Source organism: Oncorhynchus mykiss, chromosome 8 (genome assembly GCF_013265735.2).
Source record: "Oncorhynchus mykiss isolate Arlee chromosome 8, USDA_OmykA_1.1, whole genome shotgun sequence".
Taxonomy (NCBI): domain Eukaryota; kingdom Metazoa; phylum Chordata; class Actinopteri; order Salmoniformes; family Salmonidae; genus Oncorhynchus; species Oncorhynchus mykiss.
The window spans coordinates 72,948,015-72,975,991 of NC_048572.1; the positions used below are offsets into that span (position 1 = coordinate 72,948,015).

The window sequence follows — 27,977 nt, forward strand, 5'->3', positions numbered from 1 at the left end:
GCCCGATTCAGTTGAAAGTGCTGTCTGACTATCTCCATAGATCACCATAACACAGCATGTTTGAAGTTGGGCTGTTGGGCTGTGGTGCATGGCACGTGTGGGCCTGGAGAGAGAAGACGAGATGGGGTGGGGTAGGGTAGGGGGCTTCCTCACGATCCAGAACAGAGTAATCAATCCTGGGCCATGACCACAGACCCCACCTCCCCCTCCTCCTCAAACCACCCACACACACACACACACACACACCACAACAACACCATTCCTGCTGTCTTCTTGACCACAGAGCACAAACACCATACAGGGCCAGGATGGTAATCTCTCTCTATTTCTCTCTCTCTCTCTCTCTGTGTTTCTCTCTCTCTATTTTCTCATCTTTACTAAAAGTGGGTAAAATTTTACATTGTTGTTTTTTTCAGAGCTTCTACAGGGGTAAAAGGCAACCTAGAAGTGCCATCCAATGCAGTTCAGATGGATTTTCCTGAGATTACCATGAGAGAGCTATCCATTCTAATGAGTACATCACAAGAGTCTATGTGTATATATGTGTCATCCAGAAGTGTATGTGAACTGATGTAAACCACTGGGAGCTCTTTAGATGTTAGCTGCTGATAAGAGCCCTTCTTCACCCCATTACATTACTGCAGGAGCTCACACAGTGGAAGTGCTGCTCTCCCTCCTCACACTCTTATCCTTCATCAACACAGACTCTAATCTGAACATAGAGGCTAATTTTGATAGATTGTTTTAGTCTCCTCAGGGCATAATAAGGAATAACACATCAAAGACAAAAACGACTTATCATATTTCTCATGTTACAAATGTGTTTAGTCCAGTCAAGTTTATTTGTCATATGCATAGTACAATGAAATGCATAGTACAATGTGAGATAATAAGAATAGTAAATATAAACTTAATGGAATAATTGCTATGGCTGTTAGGGATTTACTCTGTTAGGGTTTACAATTGTTTCTGAAGTCTCGATAGGTTGTTTTCCAATGCTCATGGGGAAGACTTAAAGATGAAGGTCTTGTAGGGGTGTTTCCCTGTGGCTGCTGACCTAGGAGCAGTGTTTTGGAGGTGTGTGTGTTCTAGGCATGCAAAGTGTGTCCCTCTCTCAGCAAGCCCAACTAAGGCAAGCTAAAATACCAAGTTAAGGTAATGGATAAAAAAGATCACAAGTCACAACAAAGAATATAAGATACTTGCCACTGAAGATAGCAAGACTATCTCACCCTCATGGTCACCCTTTTCAGTCTCCTCTTTCCTTCTTCCCAGCCTTCTCTTTTTAATGACCCTTATTATTACCATCATACAACAATATACACTACCTCCACTCCATCTTGTTGATGGAAACCATTGTCTACACATCATTATCCTGCTGGTAATCGTTTATGGTGCTCTAACACTTGGCATGTTTTTCCTTAATCAACTCTAAAGTAATAGCAGAGTGATGTGCATTGTGGCTCACAATGAGGTGCCAAATCCCTTTATGTCTGGGAAGCTTTACACAAACACAGGAAGTCCAGTGTTTCAAGGCAACGGCGAGGGGAGTAGGAGTCAGAGCTATGGCCTGCGTCTCTCTCTTTCTCCTCTGATGGGAAGTTCAGATTAACGGTGGGTGGTAAACCTGCAGCTCATACACCTCATTGTTGCAGTCCAGAAACAACCTAACCGGAGTCCAAGGTCTGCAGTGCACACTGGCTTCATTGTAATGCATGGCACTGCACAGTAGTGATCTGCTACTGGGGTGAAATTAAGGTAAACTTTTTTTAATAGGAAGTAATAAAAACAAATGGGCATGGCGCTGGATCTGTGTCAAGAGTTACTCAAAACCAACACAACTGAGAAGTTACTATAGCTAAGGCCAGAGTTATACATTAGCATATGACCTGACCAGGATTGGAAAAACTCCTGGCTCCAATTATAGGGATTAATCGAAAGCAGTGGTATTCAACTCTGACCCTACGAGGTCCGGAGCCTGCTGGTTTTCTGTTCTACCTGATAATACATTTCACCCACCTGATGTCGCAGGTCTAAATTAGTCCCTGAATAGAGGGGAACAATGAAAAAATGCAGTGAAACTGTCTTCGAGGTCCAGAGTTGAGTTGGAGGGATCTAAAGCATACCCTAATTTCCCTCTGAATCTATTATTCAATAGTCTGTCTAAACCTCCATTGGAATATGTATTTGTAGGACAGTGTGGTTGATTCGCCAGAGATCTGAGTAGTCATTCACCACAATGCTTTTTGCAGCTTGTCTTCTCTAAAGAATATTCAACTTGACCTAAAGAACAACCCTCCTCACTTACTCCTAAACTGCAGGCGTTGTAGGATGCTTTCTGATAGAATCCACCATGGAAGCCTGGAAGGATTTTGAAGAAACACAGGGACATCCAGTGGTGAGCAGATGTCTTGTTGCCGTCCTAAACGGTATGATTAACATAGCTTCCTAGATGTCCTCTTTTTTCTTAGAAGTGGACTATATAAATTAAAGCGAAAACTAGTGAAAATGCCACCCAGGTGGATTACTACAGGCGCTCACCACCAAATAGTACTATTTTGCATTGGTGTATATCTGCAGTGTTGTGATATTTATCTAACACCACTAGATGGCATATTTAGTCAAAACATGTCCAAACCTGACAACTAAACCAGACTAAACCATGTAAAACAGACAGATGGCGCAAATGTTGCAGAACTGCAGAATTATATATTTTGGAAATACAGCATGTTCCATTCCTCAAATGGTACACAGCCCAATTTTGGAAATAGAGCATGTTCCATTCCTCAAAAGCTACACAGCCCACTTTTGTTTTCAATATCATGGGATGTTCTGCTAAAGATTCCCTAGTTATTTTAGAGACATACAGTGAAGATGAAAGAGTTTATGCTTTGAGTCCTTGGTAAATAGCCTAGGGCTATTAGGGTTACCCATTACTTCCGTAATATGAACCCCAAAGCACAATTTCCAAAAATGCATATTTCCAATCAATTTAACTGCTTTAACATGCAAATATAACACATGGTAATCCATTAGTTATTTCTGAATGTGGCCAAAATCTGCTATACCTGATGACATTTTTATGTAATTTTGGATAACCAGTCCAGAAGTCTGAAGAGGGAGGGCACCGGAGGAAAATGAAAAAAAAATAAATAAAAAAAAAATAACCCTTTCGTGTGTCCCTGAAAGCCTATTGGTCCAATTTTTTCCCTGCTGCCACAATACTGCAGACACATAACCATCCTGTTTTAGTCAGTTTAAGCTTGCACTTACAATACAAGGCTTTAACATTTGCTATCTACATAAGCACACTTTTAATGTCATATTGACAAAACCTCTGCTCGCCGATTCGAATCGCTGGAAGTGGACCATGGCGGCTGCCACGAGCAGCAATACATCCACAACCACGCTCCAGATAAAGCATTCCAGTATCGAGCATACGCGGAAACGCATAGACCCTCGGAGGAGACAAGCCGCACTCTCTTTTCTCAGTAACATTTCTTTGGATGGTCGACCGGTGCAAGATGATGCCGACAATCAGATCGAAGAGGATAATTCAATTGAGTCGAGGACTAGACAGAGCCTGGTTTCTGCAGCAGAGCGTCCGCTGTACGCGGCTGGCAGTGGCACAGGGGTAGCGACCCCCACGGCCACCCAGGCGCTCGCTATTGCAAACCAGGCTCTGATTGCTAACGCACGAGATAGTTATAGTTTTGGGATTGGTCCCGCCGCTGCAGCTCAAGCGTGTACAGATCCGGAAGGGGATGCTTTCGGCCCTTCGATTTTCAGTTCGCCTTTCTCTGCAGTACCAGCCGCGATTAGAGGCAGGCTTCAAACCTACACTCAGGGAGTTGTGCCTGCTGCCTACTCCAGGCAGGCTTCCCAAGGCTTCTGTTTGGAGGGAGGACAGATAGCCAACTCTGTCCTGGAGCTGCAGAGATCAAGGTAGGGCAATTGTAGATATCTCCATCATGTAGTGTTTACATTCATGACATGTGTGAAGGAGTTTACTGGTTGCCCATATTGGGAATGGGAATAGTGACACAGAAGCCCACAGTCAATGTTTACACTGCACTCTCACAAATTATGCATGTCATAGGCTACAGTATTGCAACCCAAGTGTCAACAATACAGTTTGGCTACAGTATTGCAACACTCATATTGCAATAGTCACTGAAAGTAAGGTAAGAGTTTTCAGGAAGGTCTTTGTTGAGTGAAGCCACCAAACAGGATCCACACAGACCTGGGCTATACTAATGTGTATCTTCAGTTATCATCTCAACAATAGCACAGGTTTCTCCGGTCATATTTTGTACTAGGGCTGCTCAAACGGCATCCTCAGTTTTAGTCAGTGTACTGCTAAAGACAAGTTTATACAAAGAGACAGATTACAGCAAAGAGCAAGAGCCTTGGCTTTCTCTATATGTGAAATTTAGTATGCTGCTAACAACTGTGCACATGCAGTGGCCCATTGATTTAGGTGGAATCAGCGGGATTAGATTGAAAAGGTCAACCATTGTGGAATCATTTTGATTAGCCTGCCTATTAACCAGTATGATGCATGTGCTCTCAAATAACAGAATTTGTAAAACATGTTATATTCATGGTAGCACTGAAAGGCATGTCCAGCAGGAAGGTGGACTTTTCCCCCCTGTGCAGATACGGTCACCCATGCAGATTTGTCCCCATAACCGGTTGGGAGGACTTTACAAAGCTGCCCTGCACCTGCTGCCCTGCACCTGCTGCCTTGCCCTCTCCTATGCAATATAAACAACCTGTAACCCAGTACTCCTCAACACATCGGACCATGGACACCTTTAATACCTTTGTTTACTCTGTAGAGTGGACCAGAGCACAGGGAACATCTGAGGGAACATCACACACACTTATCTGTAAGGTCCCTCAGTCGAGCAATGAATTTCAAACACAGATTCAACCACAAAGACCAGGGAAGTTTTCCAATGCCTTGCAAAGAAGGGCATCTAAATATATGGCAAGACCTAGCAATGATCAACAATCAATTTGACAGCTTGAAGCATTTGTTAAAATAATGATGGGCAAATGTTGCACAATCCAGGTGTGGAAAGCTCCTAGAGACTTACCCAAAAAGCCTCACAGCTGTAATTGCTGCCAAAGGTGATTCTAACATGTAAGCAACTCAGGGGGTCGAATACTTATCTAATCTATATACAGTATATCACAAAAGTGAGTACACCCCTCACATTTTTGTAAATATTTGAGTATATATTTTCATGTGACAACACTGAAGAAATGACACTTTGCTGCAATGTAAAGTAGTGAGTGTACTGCTTGTATAACAGTGTACATTTGCTGTCCCCTCAAAATAACTCAACACACAGCCATTAATGTCTAAACCGCTGGCAACAAAAGTGAGTACACCCCTAAGTGAAAATGTCAAAATTGGGCCCAAAGTGTCAATATTGTGTGGCCACCATACTTTTCCAGCACTGCCTTAACCCTCTTGGGCATGGAGTCACCAGAGCTTCACAGGTTGCCACTGGAGTCCTCTTCCACTCCTCCATGACGACATCACAGAGCTGGTGGATGTTAGAGACCTTGCACTCCTCCACCTTCCGTTTGAGGATGTCCCACAGATGCTCAATAGGTTTTTAGGTCTGGAGACATGCTTGGCCAGTCCATCACCTTTACCCTCAGCTTCTTTAGCAAGGCAGTGGTCGTCTTGGAGGTGTGTTTGGGGTCGTTATCATGTTGGAATACTGCCCTGAGGCCCAGTCTCCGAAGGGAGGGGATCATGCTCTGCTTCAGTATGTCACAGTACATGTTGGCATTCATGGTTCCCTCAATGAACTGTAGCTCCCCAGTGCCAGCAACACTCATGCAGCCCCAGACCATGACACTCCCACCACCATGCTTGACTGTAGGCAAGACACACTTGTCTTTGTACTCCTCACCTGGTTGCCGCCACACACGCTTGACACCATCTGAACCAAATAAGTTTCTTGCTCATCAGCAAGTTTCTTGCTCATCAGACCACAGGACATGGTTCCAGTAATCCATGTCCTTAGTCTGCTTGTCTTCAGCAAATTGCTGGTGGGCTTTCTTGTGCATCATCTTTAGAAGAGGCTTCCTTCTGGGACGACAGCCATGCAGACCAATTTGATACAGTGTACGGCGTATGGTCTGAGCACTGACAGGCTGACCCCCCACCCCTTCAACCTCTGCAGCAATGCTGGCAGCACTTATACATCTATTTCCCAAAGACAACCTCTGGATATGACGCTAAGCACGTGCACTCAACTTTTTTGGTCGACCATGGCGAGGCCTGTTCTGAGTGGAACCTGTCCAGTTAAACCGCTGTATGGTCTTGGCCACCGTGCTGCAGCTCAGTTTCAGGGTCTTGGCAATCGTCTTATAGCCCAGGCCATCTTTGCCATGAAGTGCCATGTTGAACGTCCAGTGACCAGTCAGTATGAGGGAGTGTGAGAGCGATGACACCAAATTTAACACACCTGCTCCCCATTCACACCTGAGACCTTGTAACACTAACGAGTCACATGACACCGGGGAGGGAAAATGGCTAATTGGGCCCAATTTGGACATTTTCACTTAGGGGTGTACTCACTTTTGTTGCCAGTGGTTTAGACATTAATGGCTGTGTGTTGAGTTATTTTGAGGGGACAGCAAATGTACACTGTTATACAAGCTGTACACTCACTACTTTACATTGTAGCAAAGTGTCATTTCTTCAGTGTTGTCACATGAAAAGATATACTCAAATATTTACAAAAATGTGAGGAGTGTACTCACTTTTGTGATATACTGTAAATATATATATATATATATATATTTTTATCCATTAACATTACAGTATTTTTAACATAGTATTTTGTGTATATTGTTGACAAAAAAATACAATTAAATCCATTTGAATCCCACATTGTAACAAAAGTGAAGGGGTGTGAACTATACATTCATGTACATACTACCTCAATTGGGCCGACCAACCAGTGCTCCCGCACATTGGCTAACTGGGCTATCTGCATTGTGTCCCACCACCGTCAACCCCTCTTTTACGCTACTGCTACTCTCTGTTAATGTTAGCATGTAGCATTTCGCTACACTCGCATTAACATCTGCTAACCATGTGTATGTGACAAATAAAATTTGATTTGATACACTCTGTTCATCATATATGCATAGTCACTTTAACCATATCTACATGTACATACTACCTCAATCAGCCTGACTAACTGGTGTCTGTATATAGCCTCGCTATTGTATATAGCCTGTCTTTTTACTGTTGTTTTTATTTCTTTACTTACCTATTGTTCCCCTAATACATTTTTTGCACTATTGGTTAGAGCCTGTAAGTAAGCATTTCACTGTATTCAGCACACATGACAAATAAACTTTGATTTGAATACTGTCTGAAGGCACTGTACATTACAATGATTCAGTAGTTAAACCCCCCCCCCAGGTTATGGAATGCGGTCGGTCAAAGGAGGCTGCCACTGTAAACTGAATTATAAGCTGTTGAGTAATAACTAAGGCGACCTGTTGAGGGACCCCGGCCATATTCCACAGACACATCATAGATGGGCATCTCTCACACAGTGCCTGGTCTGTTTTCCCAGGGCAGCAGCTTGGTGGAAAAGTGGCCAGATCCAGAGAGAGAACCTTGGCTGGGAAGGGAAAGGCAGGACGCCCAGGCTTTCAGAGACGCTGCCCGGCCAGACTCTCCTTTATCTGTTTATCTCCATCTTCTGTCCTTCACTCCACTTCCTCTCCCAAGGGCACCATACTAGATACTCTTTATTTCTCTCTTTCCATCTTCCTCCCTTCCCTCTCTCATGGCCTCCAGTCCTGCTCCCAGCCAGGAATCCCCAACCCTCAGATCAGCTGCCAAAAGATACTCTGAGATCAGCGCTCAGAGCTGCTTAAAACCATCTTATTCGGTGTGCATTGATTCTAATGCATGCACATTATGGTTGAGTTTACATAGGCTGCAGTATTCTACTGCTCAAGCTAGACTCATAGACAATGGCCTTTTACATTCTAGCATAATTTAAGGCGCCCACTCTGTCTTGCTGCTACTGTAAAGGTGTCAGCCCGAGGTGTGGATCTGTTTTAAACCGCTTTAACATGAAAAAACACATTTAGCTTAGTGAATGTTGCCACAAAATCAAATTCCCATAATTGTATGGATTGACAGTTAATGCAGTAAATTATATTCGCACTCCAATGTCCCCATGTTTTAAATCATTTTTCACAAGTCCTCATTGTGATCGAAAGCTTACTACAGGGAGACTATGAAGCCAAGGGAAACCATAGCAGAGAAACCACATGCAGTATAAACCATTACAATGGTCCTTTGCAGTTTTGTGCAATTGAGTCATATCCTTTTGGTTAAGAGGTTGAGGTTGTTGTTTGGTGAAGGAATGGTTGGCATAATTACATGATTATGTAAGCAGCAATCTTAGGCTAGTTTGCCTCTGAAACACTTGTGGCTTGAACTGTAAGCGAAATCTCCAAAGCAGCTGCAGGATAGGCCTTTATGGTTAAAACGGCCACCATAATTAAAGCATTACTGGTAATGAGTCTTGAGATAAGAAATATAGACATGATGGGTTACTCTATTTCCAAAATGGAACTTGCAGTACAAGTTTACTAGTTCAAGTTCCACCATGCTAGTAGCACTGTTGTTCATCCTAAACCACATGCTATTTAAAGGGAAGGGGGAAGGATGGATTCAGTGGTTTTACTGTATGTCAAGCAACCAGAGCAACTAACCACAAGGTGCTGTGTGTTTTCAACAATATAGGTATGTGTTCTTGTCCTTTATCCATGTCTGCAGCAGTGTTTCCCCTATATTTATATATAGTGTTTTACAGCAGTGGCAAGAATTTAGCAGCGTTGGGACATATTTCTGCCGAGGCGCGCTTTTAGAGCTCCCCCACTGCTACAGTAGCAGGAAGGAATTCACTGTTGTTGCAGCGTTGTTGTAAATGTGTTTGAGAAGAAAGACCGAAGGGGCTGAGAATAGCCTTTGTTGATTGGATTTTCCCCCCAAATGATTCCATTTTCTTTGGCCTGTAATTGTAAGAAGGCTAGAACATTAGATTGACTTCCACTCTGTCACCCGACAGCGGAACGGGAAGACAATGTCCATGGCAGGCTGCCAATGGGTGTGCGTGTGAAACAATTTAATCTTTTATGTTGAGCACTACAGCTCCTTATCCTAAAAAGCGACAAGCATAGCTGTCAGGTTACATACCAATTGTTTTTGAATGTCCTAAGATTGATTAAATAGACCATGCTTGAAATTCATTGAATGTGAACAGTGCTTGAATATCAAATCAATTCAAGTGTTATGTCACATGCGCGGAATACAACAGCTGTAGACCTTAGTGACATGCTTACTGAAAGTTCTTAACCAACCATGTAGTTTTAAGAAGAAGAAAAAAAACTCCATAAATTAAACAAAAACACAGACAGATTGTGTCTTTCATGGGCAGCTCTACTTAGATGCCCATTGTTGTTCTGTCAATATTGAAGGAGGCGATAATTGAAAGTAGCCTGGGCTCTGCCTTAGAGCTTCGGAGTTCGACCAGTCCTTGTTAAAGTCAGAATGCTACTGTTGGATTGGAGTTGATTTATCAAGGACCTCAGCCACACGAACTACGGACTGTTCACCCCGTTACCATCTAGAAGGAGGCGACAGTACAGGTGCATCAAGCTGGGACTGAGAGACTGATAAACTGCTTCTATCTCCAGGCCATCAGACTGTTAAACAGTCACCACTAGCTGGCCTCCGCCCAGTACCCTGCCCTGAACCTTAGTCACTGTTAATAGCCGGCTACCACCCGGTACTCTACCCTGCAGCTTAGAGACTGCTTTGCCCTATGTACAGAGTCATTGAAAGCTGGTCACTGCTGTACACACCTTTACTATTAATATACTGTCTACACACACACACACACACACACACACACACACACACACACACACACACACACACACACACACACACATATATATAAAAATTAGTTGATTCGGCTATTGCTCGTTACTGACAGGTGTATAACATCGAGCACACAGCCATGCACATCCATAGACAAACATTGGCAGTAGAATGGCCTTACTGAAGAGCTCAGTGACTTTCAATGTGGCACCGTCATAGGATGCCACCTTTCCAACCAGTCAGTTCGTCAAATGTCTGCCCTGTTACAGCTGCCCCGGGCAACTGTAAGTGCTGTTATTTTGAAGTGGAAACATCTAGGAGCAACAATGGCTAAGCCACAAAGTGGTAGGCCACACAAGCTCACAGAATGGGACCGGGAGTGCTGAAGCACGTAAAAATTGTTTGTCCTCGGTTGCAACACTCACTACTGAGTTCCAAACTGCCTCTGGAAGCAACGTCGGCACAATAACTGTTTGTCGGGAGCCTCATGAAATGGGTTTCCATGTCCGAGCAGCTGCACACAAGCCTAAGATCACCATGTGCAATGCCAAGCGTCGGCTGGAGTGGTGTAAATGTCCCTGCCATTGGACTCTGGAGCAGTGGAAACGCGTTCTCTGGCGTGATGATTCACGCTTCACCATCTGGCAGTCCGACAGACGAATCTGGGTTTGGCAGATACCAGGAGAACCCTAGCTGCCCCAATGCATAGTGCCAACTGTAAAGTTTGGTGGTGGAGGAATAATGGTCTGGGGCTGTTTCATGGTTTGGACTAGGCCCCTTAATACCATTGAAGAAAATTCTTAACGCTACATACAGAATACAATGACATTCTAGACGATTCTGTGCTTCCAACTTTGTGGCAACAGTTTGGAGAAGGCCTTTTCCTGTTTCAGCATGACAATGCCCCACTGCACAAAGCCAGGTCCACACAGAAATGGTTTACCCTTGACTGGCCTGCACAGAGCCCTGACCTCAACTCAATCGAACACCTTTGAATTGATTTGGAACGCTGACTGTGAGCCAGGCCTAATCGCCCAACATCCCTGCCTGACCTCACTAATGCTCTTGTGGCTGAATGGAAGCAAGTTCCTGCAGAAATGTTCCAACTTCTAGTGGAAAGCCTTCCCAGAAGACTTGAGGCTGTTATAGCCAGCAAAGGGGGGACCAACTCCATATTAAATGCCCATGATTTTGGAAGCAGATGTTTGTTGAGGAGCATACTTTTGGTCATGTATATTCCGCACTCTTACATTGCTCATTCTGCTATTTTTTTAAATGTCTTTCTTTCTTGTTGGATTATGCGTGTATTTCTAGGTATTATTACTGCACTGTGGGAGCTAGAAACAGAAGCATTTCGCTGCACCTGTAAGGGTTTTCGTCCTCCTCCTCTGATGAGGAGTAAGATAGATCGGACCAATTTTCAGCGTGGTAATTGTCCATTTTAATAAGTCAAACTGAACACTACAACATACAAAATAACAAAGTGAAACCAACGAAACAGTCCGTGTGGTACTAACACGGAAAATAATCACCCACGAAACACAATAGAAAACCGGCTACCTAATTATGGTTCTCAATCAGGAACAACAATAGACAGCCTCTGATTGAGAACCATACCAGGCCAAACACAGAAATAGCAAATCATAGAAAAACTAACATAGACAACCCACCCAACTCACACCCTGACCATACTAAAACAAAGACATAACAAAAGAACTAAGGTCAGAACGTGGCACCTACAATAACATTTGATTTGACCTGCAGTTAAACATCAATAGCCTGCTGTATCAGTCTTGTTGAAGTGAATGAGTAGTCTGGTCCACGTGTTATTGTTTGCACGGGTGTGGAAAACATCCTTTGCACGTCCACCTCCTGGCTGGCCTGCTGTTGTTCATCTACAGTAGCTGGATCAGTCTGAGCGTCCCGCGTAACAGTGGAAACTAGTTTATGGGTTCAGTTCATCAGGTGTACTGTACAAACTGTGAAATAAAAACCTAGTAGTCAAAATAAAAATAAAATATTCTGTCCAAAAATGAAATTTGCAGCAGTGATAAGATTTTGACCCAATGACATCTGGCACAGTAAGCCATCTGTAATCGAGTGAACCTAATAATTTGTCATGGCAATAGATAGATTAGAGTACCTGGGATGAGGTCATGGTCACTGTTATGTTTCTAACAGACAGCGAGGGCTGTATTTGCTCTGCTGACTGCTACAGCCTAGCTATTCTGGTTAACATGTTCTCCAGGGTGAAGGTGGAGAGACATGGTGTATTCAGAATCCTTGACTTTTTCCACATTGTTACGTCACAGCCTTATTCTAAAATGGATTAAATTGTTTCCCCCCCTCAATCTACAAACAAAATACCCCATCATGACAAAGCAAAAACAGGTTCAGAATTTTTTGCTAATTTATTTAAAAAAATATATTTTAAAAAAGTAACATTTACATAAGTATTCAGACCATTCTCTCAGTACTTTATTAAAGCACCTTTGGCAGAGATAACAGCCTCATGTCTTCTTGGGTATGACACTACAAGCCTGGCACACCTGTGTTTTGGGAGTTTCTTCAATTCTTCACTGCAGATCCTCTCAAACTCTGTCAAGTTGGATGGGGAGCATTGCTGCACAGATATTTTCAGGTCTCTCCTGATAGGTTAGATCGGGTTCAAGTCCGGGGTCTGGTTGAGCCACTCAAAGGACATTCAGCGACTTGTCCCGAAAACACTCCTGTGTTGTATTGGCTGTGGACTTAGGGTCATTGTCCTGTTGGAAGGTGAACCTTCACCCCAGTCTGAGGTCCTGAGTGCTCTGGAGCAGGTTTTCATCAAGGATCTCTGTACTTTGAGAATGAGAATCTTGTTTCTCATGGTCTGAGAGTCTTTAGGGGCCTTTTGGCAAACTCCAAGCCAGCTGTCATGTGCCTTTTACTCAAGAGTGGCTTCCGTCTGGCCTGATTGGTGGAGTGCTGCAGTGATGGTTGTCCTTCTGGAAGGTTCTCTCACCTCCACAGAGGACCTCTGGAGCTCTGTTAGAACCATTGGGTTCTTGGTCACCTTCCTCACTTACAATATAGCTGGGTGTTTTAAATATCTTTATTAAGGGTGTCAATTTTTAGACCGCCCCGATTGCTCGGTTTGGCCGGGGGCCAGCTCTGGGAAGAGTCTTGGTGGTTCCAAACTTCTTCCATTTAAGAATTATGGAAGCCACTATGTTCTTGGGCCTTCAATGCTGCAGAAGTTTTTTGGTACCCTTTCCCAGATCTGTGCCTCGACTCAACCCTGTATTTGAGCTCTATGGACAATTACTTCGACCTCATGGCTTGGTTTTTGCTCTGACATGCACTGTCAACTGTGGGACCTTATATAGACAGGTGTGTGCCTTTCCAAATCATGTCCGATTGAATTTAACACAGGTGGACTCCAATCAAATTGCGGAAACATCTCAAGGATGGTCAATAGAAACAGGATGAACCTGAGCTTAATTTCTCAAAACCTGGTCTTCGCTTTGTCATTATGGGGTATTGTGTGTAGATTGAGGGGGGGGAAATGATAATACATTTTAGAATATGGCTGTAACGTAACAAAATGTGGAAAAAAGGAAGGGCTCTGAATATTCTCCGAATGCACTGTAGCTAAGACAGGTTTCATTGCAGTTGCTCTGCTCTGTGCAACCAATGAATGTGTCACCTCATCAGGAATGTAAACCATAGCATGTTAGTGCAGCTAGCAGGCTAGGAATGTAAGCCTTTAGGCTAGCATGATGGTAGCCACCCTATCCATCACTCAGCATTCTCACTGGAGGATGTTGCCGGGCCTGTCGGCCACAAATACCTTGACGATCCATAATCAATCAATCAATCCAATGTATTTTATAAAGCCCTTTTTACATCAGCAGTTGTCACAAAGTGCTACACAGATACTCTTCTTGCTGTGGAGATAAGAGTACATGGCCATTGAGGCCAGATCATTTATCAAGATGAACAGCAGGGTCACATAATAACCACAGTGGTTAGAGGGTGCAGCAGTTCAACACCTCTGGAGTAAATGTCAATGATCCATCTCTTTGACCTTCACAGAGGGGATGTGATGAGAATTCATAACATGTAGGCTACATGCTTTCCTTCATTACTTTCTTGCCAGGTTCTCAACTTCAAGAGATTATCCTTGTTAAATATGAAGATGTAATAAAATCAATTCCATCTCAGTGCAGAGTGGATGTATGCCATGTAGTTGACCATGTTTACAATTTCTGGCACACCTCAGTGCTAGACATTTTAGAAATGGTTTCCTTTCCAATTGCTGTTTCTAACCACATTCCCCTGTAAACATGATGTAGTCTCACCTATGTGGTATAAAGACTGTTGAATCATCCTCTGTTGGTTTAGGCTTGCTTACTGCTGGGAGTTTGTCAAGGACAGTCATTTTTTGTTAATTTGTTCTGCTGTTCTGTAGTTGATTAACCAGCCGGAGAGCATACTCTTATCATCAGCTCATTCTTTCACTCTCGCTGAATTGGTAATTGAAGAGGTGACAAGTCAAGTTGAGTGTCATTGAGTATATTTAAATAAGTACCACATGTTTAGTGGAGCCTGAAAGCTTGGTGACAACTGACAAGCAGGCTGGCAGGAGTTGTGCAATATGTTTTTTATATTTTTTTATAGTAATGGGCTAATAGATTTTGCGCTGGCTAAGTCATGCAACCCAAGTGTGAAAGAAAGGCCTGTGTGTGACGAAACAGTGTTACAACAAAATGAACCAGCCATTGTCTTTATCCTCTTATGGCATATTTCCATACAGGATTTACCTCAGTCTTTTACCCAAAAGGCTCAGACTTTTCTGTTTCCATCGACGTGGGCCGGTATCCGTGTCTAAATGGGCCACTGGTACTTTTCAGCCAGCATTTGCATAACAATGGCTAACTGTGAACTTTAAGCAACTGTTTTGATTATGCAGAGGTTGTTGATTCTGCTAGCTATGGAAACAATTTCCTTAGTATAACATGTATACACTGATGTTAGTAGAAAAGTAGCATTAATTACCAACTAAACCAGTTCCTTACTCTAGATTAGAATGTTCTAACCATTCTACATGATCTCACACAGAGGCTACTAGTCAGAATGTAGAACACAACAGTGATCATTGACCACAGCAGCCAGCCAGTCAGTCACACAGTGCTGGTGTCAATGATTACAGCTTTGCTTTGTAAATAAGCCACTGTGCCTGACAAGACGGCACAGTACAAAGTCATAGAAACTTTAGCTATACTTCACATCAAACGTGAAGGTAATGTACATGGGCCAGACTAAGAGGTCCAGTTAGTTTAGGCTACTCATTCATTCTCCAGACCGTTAAAGAAATATGAAAATGATTGTTATGGATTATCACTTGTTGATTTTAGATCGTCAATGATTTAAGATTTGGGTTCAAAACAGTACAATGTTGAACATTTTTCTAAGATTTCCCAATACTGATATAACGGGACAGTAGTGGAGAGGGTAGTAAGTTTTAAGTTCCTCGGCGTACACATCACGAACAAACTGAATTGGTCCACCCACACAGACAGCGTTGTGAAGAAGGCGCAACAGCGCCTCTTCAACCTCAGGAGGCTGAAGAAATTCGGCTTGTCACCAAAAGCACTCACAAACTTCTACAGATGCACAATCGAGAGCATCCTGTCGGGCTGTATCACCGCCTGGTACGGCAACTGCTCCGCCCACAACCGTAAGGCTCTCCCGAGGGTAGTGAGGTCTGCACAACGCATCACCGGGGGCAAACTACCTGCCCCCCAGGACCCCTACACCACCCGATGTCACAGGAAGGCCATAAAGATCATCAAGGACAACCACCACCCGATCTACTGCCTGTTCACACCTCTATCATCCAGAAGGCGAGGTCAGTACAGGTGCATCAAAGCTGGGACCGAGAGACTGAAAAACAGCTTCTATCTCAAGGCCATCAGACTGTTAAACAGCCACCACTAACATTGAGTGGCTGCTGCCAACATACTGACTCAACTCCAGCCACTTTAATAATGGAAATTGATGTAAAAATGTATCACTAGCCACTTTAAACAATGCTACTTAATAATGTTTACATACCCTACATTACTCATCTCATATGTATATGTATATACTGTCCTCTATATCATCTATTGCATCTTGCCATCTTTATTTAATACATGTATCACTAGCCACTTTAAACTATGCCACTTTATGTTTATATACCCTACATTACTCATCTCATATGTATATAGGGTACTCTATACCATCTACTGCATCTTGCCTATGCTGTTCTGTACCATCACTCATTCATACATCTTTATGTACATATTCTGTATCCCTTTACACTTGTGTGTGTATAAGACAGTAGTTGTGGAATTGTTAGGTTAGATTACTCGTTGGTTATTACTGCATTGTCGGAACTAGAAGCACAAGCATTTCTCTACACTCACATTAACATCTGCTAACCATGTGTATGTGACAAGTAAAATTTGATTTGATGGAGGTCAACCAGTGGATTTGGGTAGAACTACCTTGCTTACTGTTAGATAAGGAATGATGTGGTTAATACCATTAATTCTAAAGAAATGTGTTCAGGGTTTATCATGAACAAGGAACCTCACTCTATTGACATTTAGGCCTCTTTGCGAAAGCCCATGATTAAGAGTGATTTGACCATTTTATTACATCAACACATTTCTTTCTCTGTTATGGTAAGCCAAGGGTTTTAACCTGCATAATCATTACCAAGTAATGACCATCATTTAGCAAATATCTTGCAATTCAGAATGAATGATTCTAAATGGGCCTTATACATAGTGTCCAGTCTTTCCTCTTCCAGGGCGAGGTAGAGCTGGTTAGGCGCAACACAAGTTGCTTGTAAACTCAATACCAGCTCCTTATTTCCCTTTTCTCCACAGACGGAGGCTCATCTCTCAGCGATCCTCCTTGGAGACACTGGAAGACATTGAGGAGAACGCCCCTCTACGCAGGTATTGTATAGCAACAACTGTCACAGATCACACAACTCAGCACACCACCCAGAAACAGATTTGGTTTGCTCATATTTTCCTCTCGTTTTAGAGCGGTACTCGAGAAGTCAATAACAGCTTTGGCCTGGGAAGTATTTTGATAGATGATGACACTGGAGGAGCTGTAGTTTCACTTCAGTTTGCTATATGGAGACATTTTATGTCCTTTGGGGTGGTGGTGGTGGGAACATCAGGCAACACTGTAATGTTCTTGGTCTGGCTCAGTCTCTCTGTTTACGGTTGTTAAAGGCATGTTGTGGTCTTTTACTGCTCCAAATGGATCTCAATGAATCACATTGGTTTTGATCTGTCTTGAATAAAATGTGTTTTTAGATGCAGAACCCTCTCAGGTTCACCCCGACCAAAGAGCTTCAAAAAGGTCCACTTCATCAAGAACATGAGGCAACATGATATGCGCAATGGAAGGTATGAATGAAAACAACCCCATCCCTAATTCAACACAAACCTTCAATAGAAAATCCCCCCAATGAACGCACAGTAGTTTGAATACCCCTCAGGTTAATGAAATCTACTAGAGATCTAGGTCACTTATTCTAAGCTATTCCTTATTGCTTAGTACTATCAATCAATTTACTATTGATTGATACATTTATAATTCAATAGGATAACTTATCAGACTGATCAGCAGTTCATTGAACTTCACAGAAATTCTCTCAAACTGAGTTCATATTTCATATTGTCAAAGCTATACATTGAGGACCACACCCTTGAATCATGAAACGCATCACACTATCTCACTTTTATAAGCAATGATACATGCACTTTCTTAGATATTCCAGAGCACTGAAGAAATTTGGTCACACAGATGTTAATGACTTATTTGATATATAACACAGAGATACTGTATGTAGCTAGTGTACAGCAGCTTCTCTCAGTAATAAATACTATAGGCTTTTATGGATATTTCCTGGAATCTAAAAGAAATTGGACAGTTAAACTATTTCCACAGCACTTAATTTTGTATTACACAGATTATTCAACTATCTTTTTAAAATGTTTTATTCTGGATGTTTTGAACTTACAAGCCTCAAGCTTCTTTTACACTTGGGTGTGTACCGGACCTATTTATTTTGATGAATTGTTATATATCTGTCTTGACAGGTATTTGAATGGGTGCAAAGCCTTTCTTTTGGCCCAGGAAGAAAAAGGAGTGTGCTGATACATTCTGTCTTCATAGTAGCTTTTAATAAAGCTTATTTCTGGATTTTAGGTGGTTGAATTGGGACAGCAACTGTTGTGCTTTACATTCAATCTCTATGCATTTGCTGCTGTTTTTATTTACTCTTATCTAGCTAATCAGTGTGCCATATACAGCAGTAATGAATTGCCATACGTCCCATTCTGCCTGTGACGTTGATATTGATCAGTGAGTAGGCCTGTTATTTTATGTCATAACTCAAAAAGTATAAATCAGTGACAAAAGTTTTATGAAGCAATTTCTCAATGAATTGTAGCAGCAGTTATGCAAACCACTTTGAGGAGTGGTTCAATTCTACTGTCCTATAGGTTTTTACCTCGCGTGCAGCTGCTATTCTGAAATTGTATGATAAACAAGTTTGGTCTTGTTTAGTCTCCAAAGCAAGACGTGGCTAGTAACATCATTTGAAAAGATCTGCATTATTTTGTTCCCAAACCTCTGACTACATATTACATACTCCACAATACACTCACAGAACACATAAAAAAAACAGTATTTCATTTAGTTTTCTAAATCTTGATTGTTTTACTGCTCACTTTTTCCTCCATCTTAACCTGTAAATCTGAGTGTCTTTTTCACCTAGTTCATTTTGTTTTTATAGGATAGTCCTAATCAGTGGCAGAAGATCCTTGTATAGTGTATTTTCTGTCCTGCCCTATCGAGATTGTAGCCAAGCAGGGTATGTATCCTACAGCATGCCAACCTCCATTTTTCCATCCTTCGTTCCCTGCTTTCCCCTGTTCTCACATCCCTTTTTGTTTCTGCCGATATATAACTAGTACTTTATTACATTGGGACGGGGATAACATCATTACAATGAACAGTGTTCTAGACGGGTTGGTTTTGGTGGATGCTTTTTTGCTACAACAAAAGAAATGTTTGCAAGAGAGGTGAACAAGTAATCTACTGAATGAATGAACTTACAAGTAATGAATCGCACCCATTTAAGGATTGTATCCATGTCACTATGTTTCCATGTAGGCCTGTAGTTTGCTGTATCATGAGGTTGTTTAGATTCATTCTAATACGACTTCGTTTTGCCCATTGCAACCGTCTCTGGCTTTGCTGTTATCATTTAGGTTGCACTTTTCCTCAATTTGTTGCTGCCCTCAAAGATTCCGTAGCATGTTTTTATCTCAGCACTTTAACTTTGCATGCGCTTTGCTGCGATTGCATAACACACACTTACATTTCGGGGGGGTCCCAAATGATCCATCCATAACCATAACAGAGCATTATGTAGTTTCTGTTTGGAGTTTACACATGACATCTCAGTTTGTTGTTGTTCATATTGTTCTCCCTGTGCGGTTAGAGATTATATTTCTTGGCCCTTGGAAGAGAAAGCCTGGCTTACCAGTAGTCAGACTGTTGTTTTTTCTTATTGCAACACGAAGTTCAGACTCCTTCGTGTTATGGGGACCCACGGTAGTCTTGAACTCTTTCCGGTCTGTTATATAGCTTTCCACCTGGCCTGCCTGCCCGGGGAAAGAGGCAGTGTTGGTTTGACCTGGGTCCTGGTGTCCCCCAATGAAATAGCTTGTTTTGGAGGAAGTGAGAAAGAAAAATAACTGATTAACACAGAGAATACAATGGACAGAGAGAAAGAAAGCACCATTTAGTGGGCTTAGTGAGGAGCAGAACAGGATAATTTATGCAGCCTAATCTTCCTAAGCCTAGCCATACAACGAAGGGTTAAAGAGCTAATGAAGCCCCTAATGAATTCAATAGCCTCATTCCTGACTACCCAATGCTGCTAATTGGCAGTTGAGATTGCTTGGCTGAGTGTCATTGCAGCAAAATGCACTTTGACTATGTAGAGAACTGACCAAGCTAAAATCCCATACCCTGTCTTATACTCAGTACCATATAGGCCTAAAATAATAATTATCTAAATGATGTCCACAAGCCCACGCTTCTGTCTTTTAGGACTTTTTCCTGAAATGTTTTCCTTTCTTGCCCCAATTAGTGTTTTTGTTGATTTACCCCAGTGTTTATAAGAACTGGGTGATTCAATTGCCTTAATTAGCTCAGTCCTCTCTGGGGCATTATGGCACTGTGGAATTCTGGGAACATGGAATGATAGCTTCTCTTAGGTTCTCTACCTGGTCTAATTCCACATTCCTTTTTTAGAGCTTCCATTTATTTTCTGTGATAGATGGTGAGAGAGATGCTGAGGTGGAGTCTAGACCCTAGACAGAAGACTGGCAGGGTGTGTGGGTTTTAGGGGAAGGGGTGTCTAAAGGTTTTGTGCCCCGGCAGGGATGTGAAACTGGAAAGCGGGCGGCAGCGTCACCCCTCGGGCGGGGTCAGTGCCAAGGAGATAGTGATCGGGCTGGAGGGAGTGGAGCTGGGGGCCTATGGAAAGGTGAGAGAGGATGGGAGACCTATCCTTTCCTCCCTACTTTGTTACAGATCAGTTATCACCTCAAGGAAGAGAATAGGGAATGATTTTTGGAGTATGTAACAGTGGTCCAAACAGCGCAGACAGTGGTCCAATAACATGCTGTTAAAATGTGAGTATGTCTCTCTCCACAGACTGTATCATACACTCAGTTCCTGTACCCCACCAACGCCCTGGGCAGCGGACGCAGGAACACCATCGACTCCACTTCATCCATCTCTCAGTTTCGTAACGCCAGCCACCGCAGCCTCAGCTTGGGCCGGGCCAACAGCAATCAGAGCAGCATCGACACAGGTCAGTCATGTGAGTGAGTGGATTCTCTGGAGTAGTTGTGGCATTCATACAGGCCAGTGTGTGGATCCTCCGTCCTGGAGAGAGCCCCTGAATAGGTGTATGTCAGAGTGAGGATGATACACATCACTTTTCCCCATCCACAGTGTGATGTTTTAGTTTATCAATTACTTGTTCAACATTGAGGGCTTGACTTTGTATTAGAAGTGGAAAAACAATTTGTATTTCTCGGCCCCAGTGTTTGTTTATCCCTGGCTCATTGTGTGACTAATATATAGTAATATGCCCTTTAGCAGACGCTTTTAGTAATTTGTGTATAGATTTTACGTACAGGTGGTCCCGGGACTGTCCTTTTGTCCTCTGCAGGGAATGATCTGGGGGACTTGATCCGGGAGTATGACCCCAATCTGTTGGACGATCCCCAGTGGCCATGTGGGAAGCACAAGAGAGTCCTCATCTTCCCCTCCTACATGGTAAGAGACTACTCTGCTTACCAGAAATGGTTTCAAACAGTATTTGTTTCCTTTCAAGTACTTCATTCTTTATTGAGCCTGCCTTTATGCCACAGGGACAGGGTTTGTTCTTGAGACAAGTCCATTGGTTCCATTGCCCCAGACAACTCAATCTAGCACAGATACTTTATCTGTTCAAATACTTTATTTGAACACAGGTCTGCTGTTTACTATGGCCCTGCATGTTGCTCTCTTCACAACCCAGGGATGTTTTTATTTATTACTTATTTTCCACCATAATTTGCAAATAAATTCATAAAAAATCCTACAATGTGATTTTCTGGATTTTCCCCTCATTTTGTCTGTCATAGTTGGAGTGTACCTATGATGAAAATTACAGGCCTCTCATCTTTTTAAGTGGGAGAAATTGCACAATTGGTGGCTGACTAAATACTTTTTTGCCCCACTGTATAAATCATGTACTGTATCAACTCACTGTAAGCCACAGGAGTCTATTTGACTGACCATTCTAATCAGCAAGGTCATTGGCTCAATCCCTGGCTCAGCTCCCACTCCTACTAGAGTCTGTGGTGTGTGAATACACTCCCGTCTCTCTACCCTGTAGATCTTTGAACAGCCATCATAACAGCTAGGTTGCTTCCAAAATGGCACCCTATTCCCTCTATAGTGCAAAACTTTTGACCAGGGCCCAAATATTTAAATTAGTTAATGGCATTAGTTAATCACAATTTCTTTATTTACTTAAATTGGGCCAAAGCAGTGCATTGAGTTATACTGCTTTGAAACTCAAATAATCTACATCCGAATGTTTTAATTAAGCAATAATGCACGAGGGGGTGTGGTATATAGCCAATATACCACGGCTAAGAGCTGTTCTTACGCACAAAACAACGCGGAGGCCATATACCACAAACCCCCGTGTCTTATTGCTATTATAAACAGGTTACAAATTAGAGCAGTAAAAAGACATGTTTTGTCATACCCTTGATATACCACAGCTGTCAGCCAATCAGCATTCATTAAACAACAATTTACTACAGCTATTAATGCTCCCAATGTTTAGGTAGGCCTACTCCCTCTTATCTATGTTATTGAAATTTAACACTTAAGCATAACACACACACACACACACAGCTTTAAGTTATGTTAAAGCTTCAGGCATTCTAAATGAGTGTGACAAAAGAAAAATAGAACTGGCTCTGGATACAAAGATCTTGTCCAACAATGTTATGAAAACACTAACCATCTGTACTGTTCAGATAACATTACACACATAGGCCGTCACACTTTCCCACCCTCCCACATCCTCTCGCTCTCACAGGGAGTTTCTTATGCACTTACTCCCGCTCTCACACATCCGCTTCACCACCCAATCTTGCAGCCTACCTTTTCAAAAATGTATTTGAGTAGCCTATTCCTTTTCAGTTCTAACCTGTGCCATCCACATTTGTGCATAGTCTAGTCAGTGGTCAAGTAATCTGCTAGCTAGCCACACGGTCTTCAGCAAGCATTGATTATAGCTGTGTTCCGTGTTGTGTTCTGCTCATAAAAAAGTCCGTACGGAAGCATGTGCGCTTAAAAAGTTCCGTGCGGTGAAGAAATAGACTCGATTAACGTTATAATTTTTTTGGGCCGAGAAACATGTTAACTTTGACAGCCCTACTATTTTCTTTAACTGATTTTTCAGGTTCTACTACTAACTGTGTCATGATATACAAATCATTTTAGTATGTTTAGTTTCCTTTGTGATCAGGTAAATATCTATAAATTACATTCCTTTTAGTTAGAAAAGTAGCCACAAGTTTGCTGCAGTAGTTGAAGTATAGTTACAAATAGCTGATGGTATATTTTGAACTCTGATGGGGAGCTGCATGGAGGAATACTATCCATGACCAAAAATATCAAGTTAAAAATACTAGTTTGATAAGTTGTATTACTGCAAGCTAGAGCAAAGCAAATTACTTGGCATGAGCTAACTTGGGCAATATGCTGTAAATTCATCATTGTTATCTCTCTCTCTTATCACATACCCAGATTGAGTGTGGGTCAACTGCAGGGCTCCTTCTATCTTCCTAGATAACAGTTGAGCCTCTGACCTGAAATAAAGTTCAATGGCTAAATTACAGTAGGGGAGAGTCGGGTAAGTTGAGCCATTTTTTTTTTTCATTCCGTCAAGGGAAATAGTATTCTTTCTAACAAACATATCTACATATATTTCAGGATGTTGTATATCCCTGGAAATAACCAGTATTCATGTAAACAGTACAGCTTGTCACTTGTCTCTTAATTATTTTAAGCATATTTTAACAGGTTTAACACCTAACAAACACTTTATACTTAAGTGTTTTATTTTCAACATAGGACAGGTCCTATGACCTATGACCTATGAACAAGGATAGGCCTTGTTACCTCATATCCCAGAGCTAATGCCTTGCCAAACACCTGGGAAGAAAACACTTCAACTTTCCGTTGGCTCAACTTACCCCAAGGCAAACATTTTGACTATTAGCCCACACAGCTTCAAGGATGCACTTTAATACTAGGTTTAGTATCTCATATTGAAGCTTATAGAGAGCCCAACTGATGTATAGAACAAATCTTAAAATATACATTGGTTTAGATACAAGCATCATGAAACCTTTTACACACTAATTAATTTGACTGGTAAATATCTGTTTTTTGGACTTAACTTGCTTACCACTTTTTCCATGTGGTTTCTTCCATTAGACTCCATGAAATGATGACCTCTTCCTAAATATTTGGTACAATTATACATTTTGTGTATAGTTTCCTAGAAACATGGGCGATTCAACTTACCCCACTCTCCCCTACATCAACAGAATATACTGAGCTTGGAAATGTTTTAAAACATTTTTTATTTCACCTTTATTTAACCAGGTAGGCTAGTTGAGAACAAGTTCTCATTTGCAACTGCGACCTGGCCAAGATAAGGCATAGCAGTGTGAACAGACAAGCTTGGAAATGTAAAGCATCAAACATTCTATAATATATTCTGTCTTTCCGTGGCCCGTGTATGGTGTGCCACCCAACTCCAATGTCTCGTGCTCCGACACTCAACCACCCAATGGAACTAGGGCTGAGCGATATGGCGGTATTATTATTTTTGGAATAATAAAAGTTCCAAATTTTCTTTGAGTAGTGTGTGACCCTAGGGTGGCAACACATACATTATATGTGATTTCAATGGGTCTTTCTCCATTCTCATTTGTTTTATACTGGTCAATTCAACTTCAACCAGAAATTATTTTCAGCATTTTCATCGCTAACTTGAGATCATTTCCACACTGCCACTTAGGGCAGCACAATATGGGCAAACAATCTAGGTCTTTTTTGTAAATGTTGTGATTTTTTAGCAAAACACTTGGGTGAACTATTGGAATCATGGAAATATAATGAGTATTCTAATTATATGGTTAGAATATAATAGTGGGCACTTTTAAATTGTCTTGTTTGACAGGACAACAAATGAAAATGCCAGGGAGGAGTTATTGTGGGAGGAACAAGTGTTGTGTTTCCTAAGGGACCCTACAAGCTTTAGATACATGTTTTTATTTTCTTAACATATTCATGCTTTGCGTATTCCTCTTTGTTTGAGAAGATACTGTTGCACAAACATGCTGATTTTAGGTCTACACCATCACTGGTATTATCAGGCTGTATAGCTGATAACGTTTGCTCTGACTCCGTACATGTATTAGCTAGCTAGCTAATAATCAGCTAACTAGTAATTAACATTAGCGGCTAACACGATTTAGTACTAACTTGCTAAGAAAATACAAACTAGCTGTTTGCAGATGTAAGAAACACAAACGAATCATGTAATTATATAACGCTAGTGGATTTCTATTAAGAGGAAAAGTGAAAACAGCATAGTTGTCATCAACATTGTTGCATTCAGACCGCATTGTCAAGGCAGCACATGCAAGTGTATCGAGGTCGAGGAAAAATGCGTTCCTTAAGTGACAGGGGGCGGGGCTAGGTCTGACAGGGGGCGGGGCTAGCCGCATGGAGAGAGAGATCAAAAAGATAGTTACTTGACACATTGGAAAGAATTGACAAAAAAAAAAAGAGCAAACTAGAAAGCTATTTGGTCCCAAACAGAGAGTACACAGTGGCAGAATACCTGGCCCCCGAAGGCAGACCTAGCTCTCAAGAGAAGAGGGGATATGTGCACACTGCCCACAGAATGAGGTGGAAACTGAGCAGCACTTCCTAACCTCCTGCCAAATGTATAACCCTATTAGAGACACATATTTCCCTCAGATTACACAAACCCACAAAGAATGTAAAAACAAATCTAATTTTGATAAACTCCCATATCTATTGGGTGAAATACCACTGCAATCACAGCAACAAGATTTGTGACCTGTTGCCACAAGAAAAGGGCAACCAGTGAAGAACCACCATTGTAAATACAACCCATATGTTTATTTATTTTCCCTTTTGTACTTTAACTATAGACATTTGAAATGTCTTTATTCTTTTGGAACATTTGTAAGTGTAATGTTTACTGTATTTTTTTTTATTGCACCTTGGCAATGTCGACATATGATTCCCATGCCAATAAAGCACCTTAAATGGAAATTGAGAGCGGAGAGAAATGACTCAAGTTCAAAACCCATAACACTTGCAAAACCCATAACACTTGCACAAATTCAATAACAGAGCCTAACACCAGTGCTGTCTGTCTGACACCAATACATTCATCTTCCTTTCAGACTACAGTCATAGAGTACGTCAAGCCTTCTGACCTCAAGAAGGACATGAATGAGACGTTCAAGGAGAAGTTCCCCCACATACGGCTGACCCTCAGCAAAATCAGGAGGTGGGGACGTCTAGTCCAAACATATATTAGAGTATGATGTGGAAATGATCAGTTTGGTGCAGCAGTATTTAATCCCTTGTGGTTAATCGTATCAAAATTGGTTTACTGACCATGGCCACACTATGATACTTACTGGGTTCTTCTTTTTAGCTTTGACCTTTTAGCGTTTGTCTTATCTCCCCGCCTTCACCACCTTCAACCCCCCCCTCCAACCCCAGTCTGAAGAGAGAGATCCGTAAATTGGCCCAGGAAGAGTGTGGCTATGAGGAACCCACCGTAGCCATGGCCTTCGTCTACTTCGAGAAGCTGGTCCTCCAGGGGAAACTCAACAAGCAGAACCGCAAACTCTGTGCCGGTGCCTGCGTCCTGCTCGCTGCCAAGATTGGCGGAGACCTCAAGAAGCACGAGGTCAAGCAGCTCATAGACGTAAGTGTCGTACTTGTGTCATCGTGCACTGGGCTTCGGCTCTGAGCAGCTTGGTGGAAACCATCAGTGCTTTCCTGTCACGCAGACAAACCGCGATCCGGCACGGATTATAGGATTGTTATATCGTATGAATTCATTACAAGTGTTTCCTGTAAAGCTGGAATCCTTAGTGGTGAAACTGCGATATCCGTTTGCGATATTACAACAACAAAGATATTACTTCAAACAACGAACACTTTCCCCCCCCCCCCCCATCCACAAAAACAATGACAAATGCGTCTGGAGCGACCAGTGGCGGCTGTTTCACCTTTTGTGGATCCCAGCTTTAATGTTAAACTTTTGTAAAAATGTAATAAAAATATGATAGGATGGTAATATAATATTGATGTGGTTATTTGTCAAGCATTATAAATATCTGCGTGACAGGAAAGCACCACATGACAGATAGCAACGTGGCTAGCTCACGGATCGTAGACAAAAGTATTTGTCACTACATATTATTCACCTAATATATTAAGTAGTACAGTGGTTTAGTTACTACATCACCTCTCCTCTCCCTTTTTTTCCCTAATTTGTAGAAACTGGAGGAGAGGTTTCGTGTGAACAGGAGGGAGCTGATAGCCTTTGAGTTCCCTGTGCTTGTAGCCCTGGAGTTCAACCTGTACCTGCCTGAGCACGAGGTCATGCCCCACTACAGACGCCTCGTCCAGACCTCCTAGCATTAGTGACCCGTCAGGAGGAGCACCTAGACCATGCCCTTCTGATCCAGGACCAGAATCTACACCACACCCTCCTCCCCACCCCACCACTGGGTGCCACGACCTTGTCTCCTCTCTGCAGCCTGGGGATCCATTATGGACCATGATGTGGGAGCTCCACTACACTCTACTGCAGGCCACATTCATATCTTCATTTTCAGATCAAGACTTGAAAGCAGCCAAAGTGACACGTATTTCCATACATATATTCTTACTTCAACATTTTTCTCAGACTTTTACTCCTACATTCGAGACTACTTACATCTTCAAAAGACTTACACTATCATTCAAACGTTTGGGGTCACTAAGAAATGTCCCTGTTTCTGAAAGAAAAGCAAATTTTTTGGTCCATTTAAAATAACATCAAATTGATCAGAAATACAGTGTCGACATTGATAATGTTGTAAATGACTATTGTAGCTGGAAATGACAGATTTTTAAAAATTGAATATTTACATAGGTGTACAAAAGGCCCATTATCAGCAACCACCACTCCTGTGTTCCAATGGCACATTGTGTTAAAAGGCTAATTGATCATTAGAAAACCCTTTTGCAATTATGTTAGCACAGCTGAAAACTGTTGTTCTGA

The 27,977-nt window shown here is 42.1% G+C and overlaps 1 protein-coding gene across 6 annotated transcripts; it reads left to right on the forward strand.

The window, feature by feature from the left end:
- The first annotated feature begins 3,187 nt into the window (after positions 1-3,187).
- Positions 3,188-27,977, forward strand: LOC110530509 (CDK5 and ABL1 enzyme substrate 1). 6 transcript variants are annotated; one of them, XM_036986160.1, is made up of 11 exons: positions 3,499-3,945; positions 7,617-7,937; positions 16,864-16,935; positions 17,308-17,400; positions 18,795-18,872; positions 20,453-20,558; positions 20,729-20,888; positions 21,252-21,358; positions 26,098-26,204; positions 26,423-26,630; positions 27,209-27,977. In XM_036986160.1, exons 4-11 carry the CDS (start codon positions 17,372-17,374, stop codon positions 27,347-27,349), a joined length of 936 nt encoding a protein of 311 aa, XP_036842055.1. In that variant the 5' UTR covers positions 3,499-3,945; positions 7,617-7,937; positions 16,864-16,935; positions 17,308-17,371; the 3' UTR covers positions 27,350-27,977. The 6 variants fall into 6 exon arrangements, 5 of the variants coding, with proteins under 5 accessions (XP_036842053.1, XP_036842054.1, XP_036842055.1 ...); XM_036986161.1 differs by having other exon boundaries at positions 3,833-3,945; positions 7,625-7,937; XR_005052946.1 differs by lacking the exon at positions 7,617-7,937 and having other exon boundaries at positions 3,188-3,945; positions 26,355-26,630.

Excerpts from the sequence above, each read along its gene's own strand:
- LOC110530509 (XM_036986158.1), top strand. The coding sequence starts at position 3,371 with ATGGCGGCTGCCACGAGCAGCAATACATCCACAACCACGCTCCAGATA. Across the intron at positions 18,873-20,452 it reads CGAGATTGTAGCCAAGCAGG|GGATGTGAAACTGGAAAGCG; the intron begins GTATGTATCCTA and ends GTGCCCCGGCAG. Across the intron at positions 26,631-27,208 it reads AGGTCAAGCAGCTCATAGAC|AAACTGGAGGAGAGGTTTCG; the intron begins GTAAGTGTCGTA and ends CCTAATTTGTAG.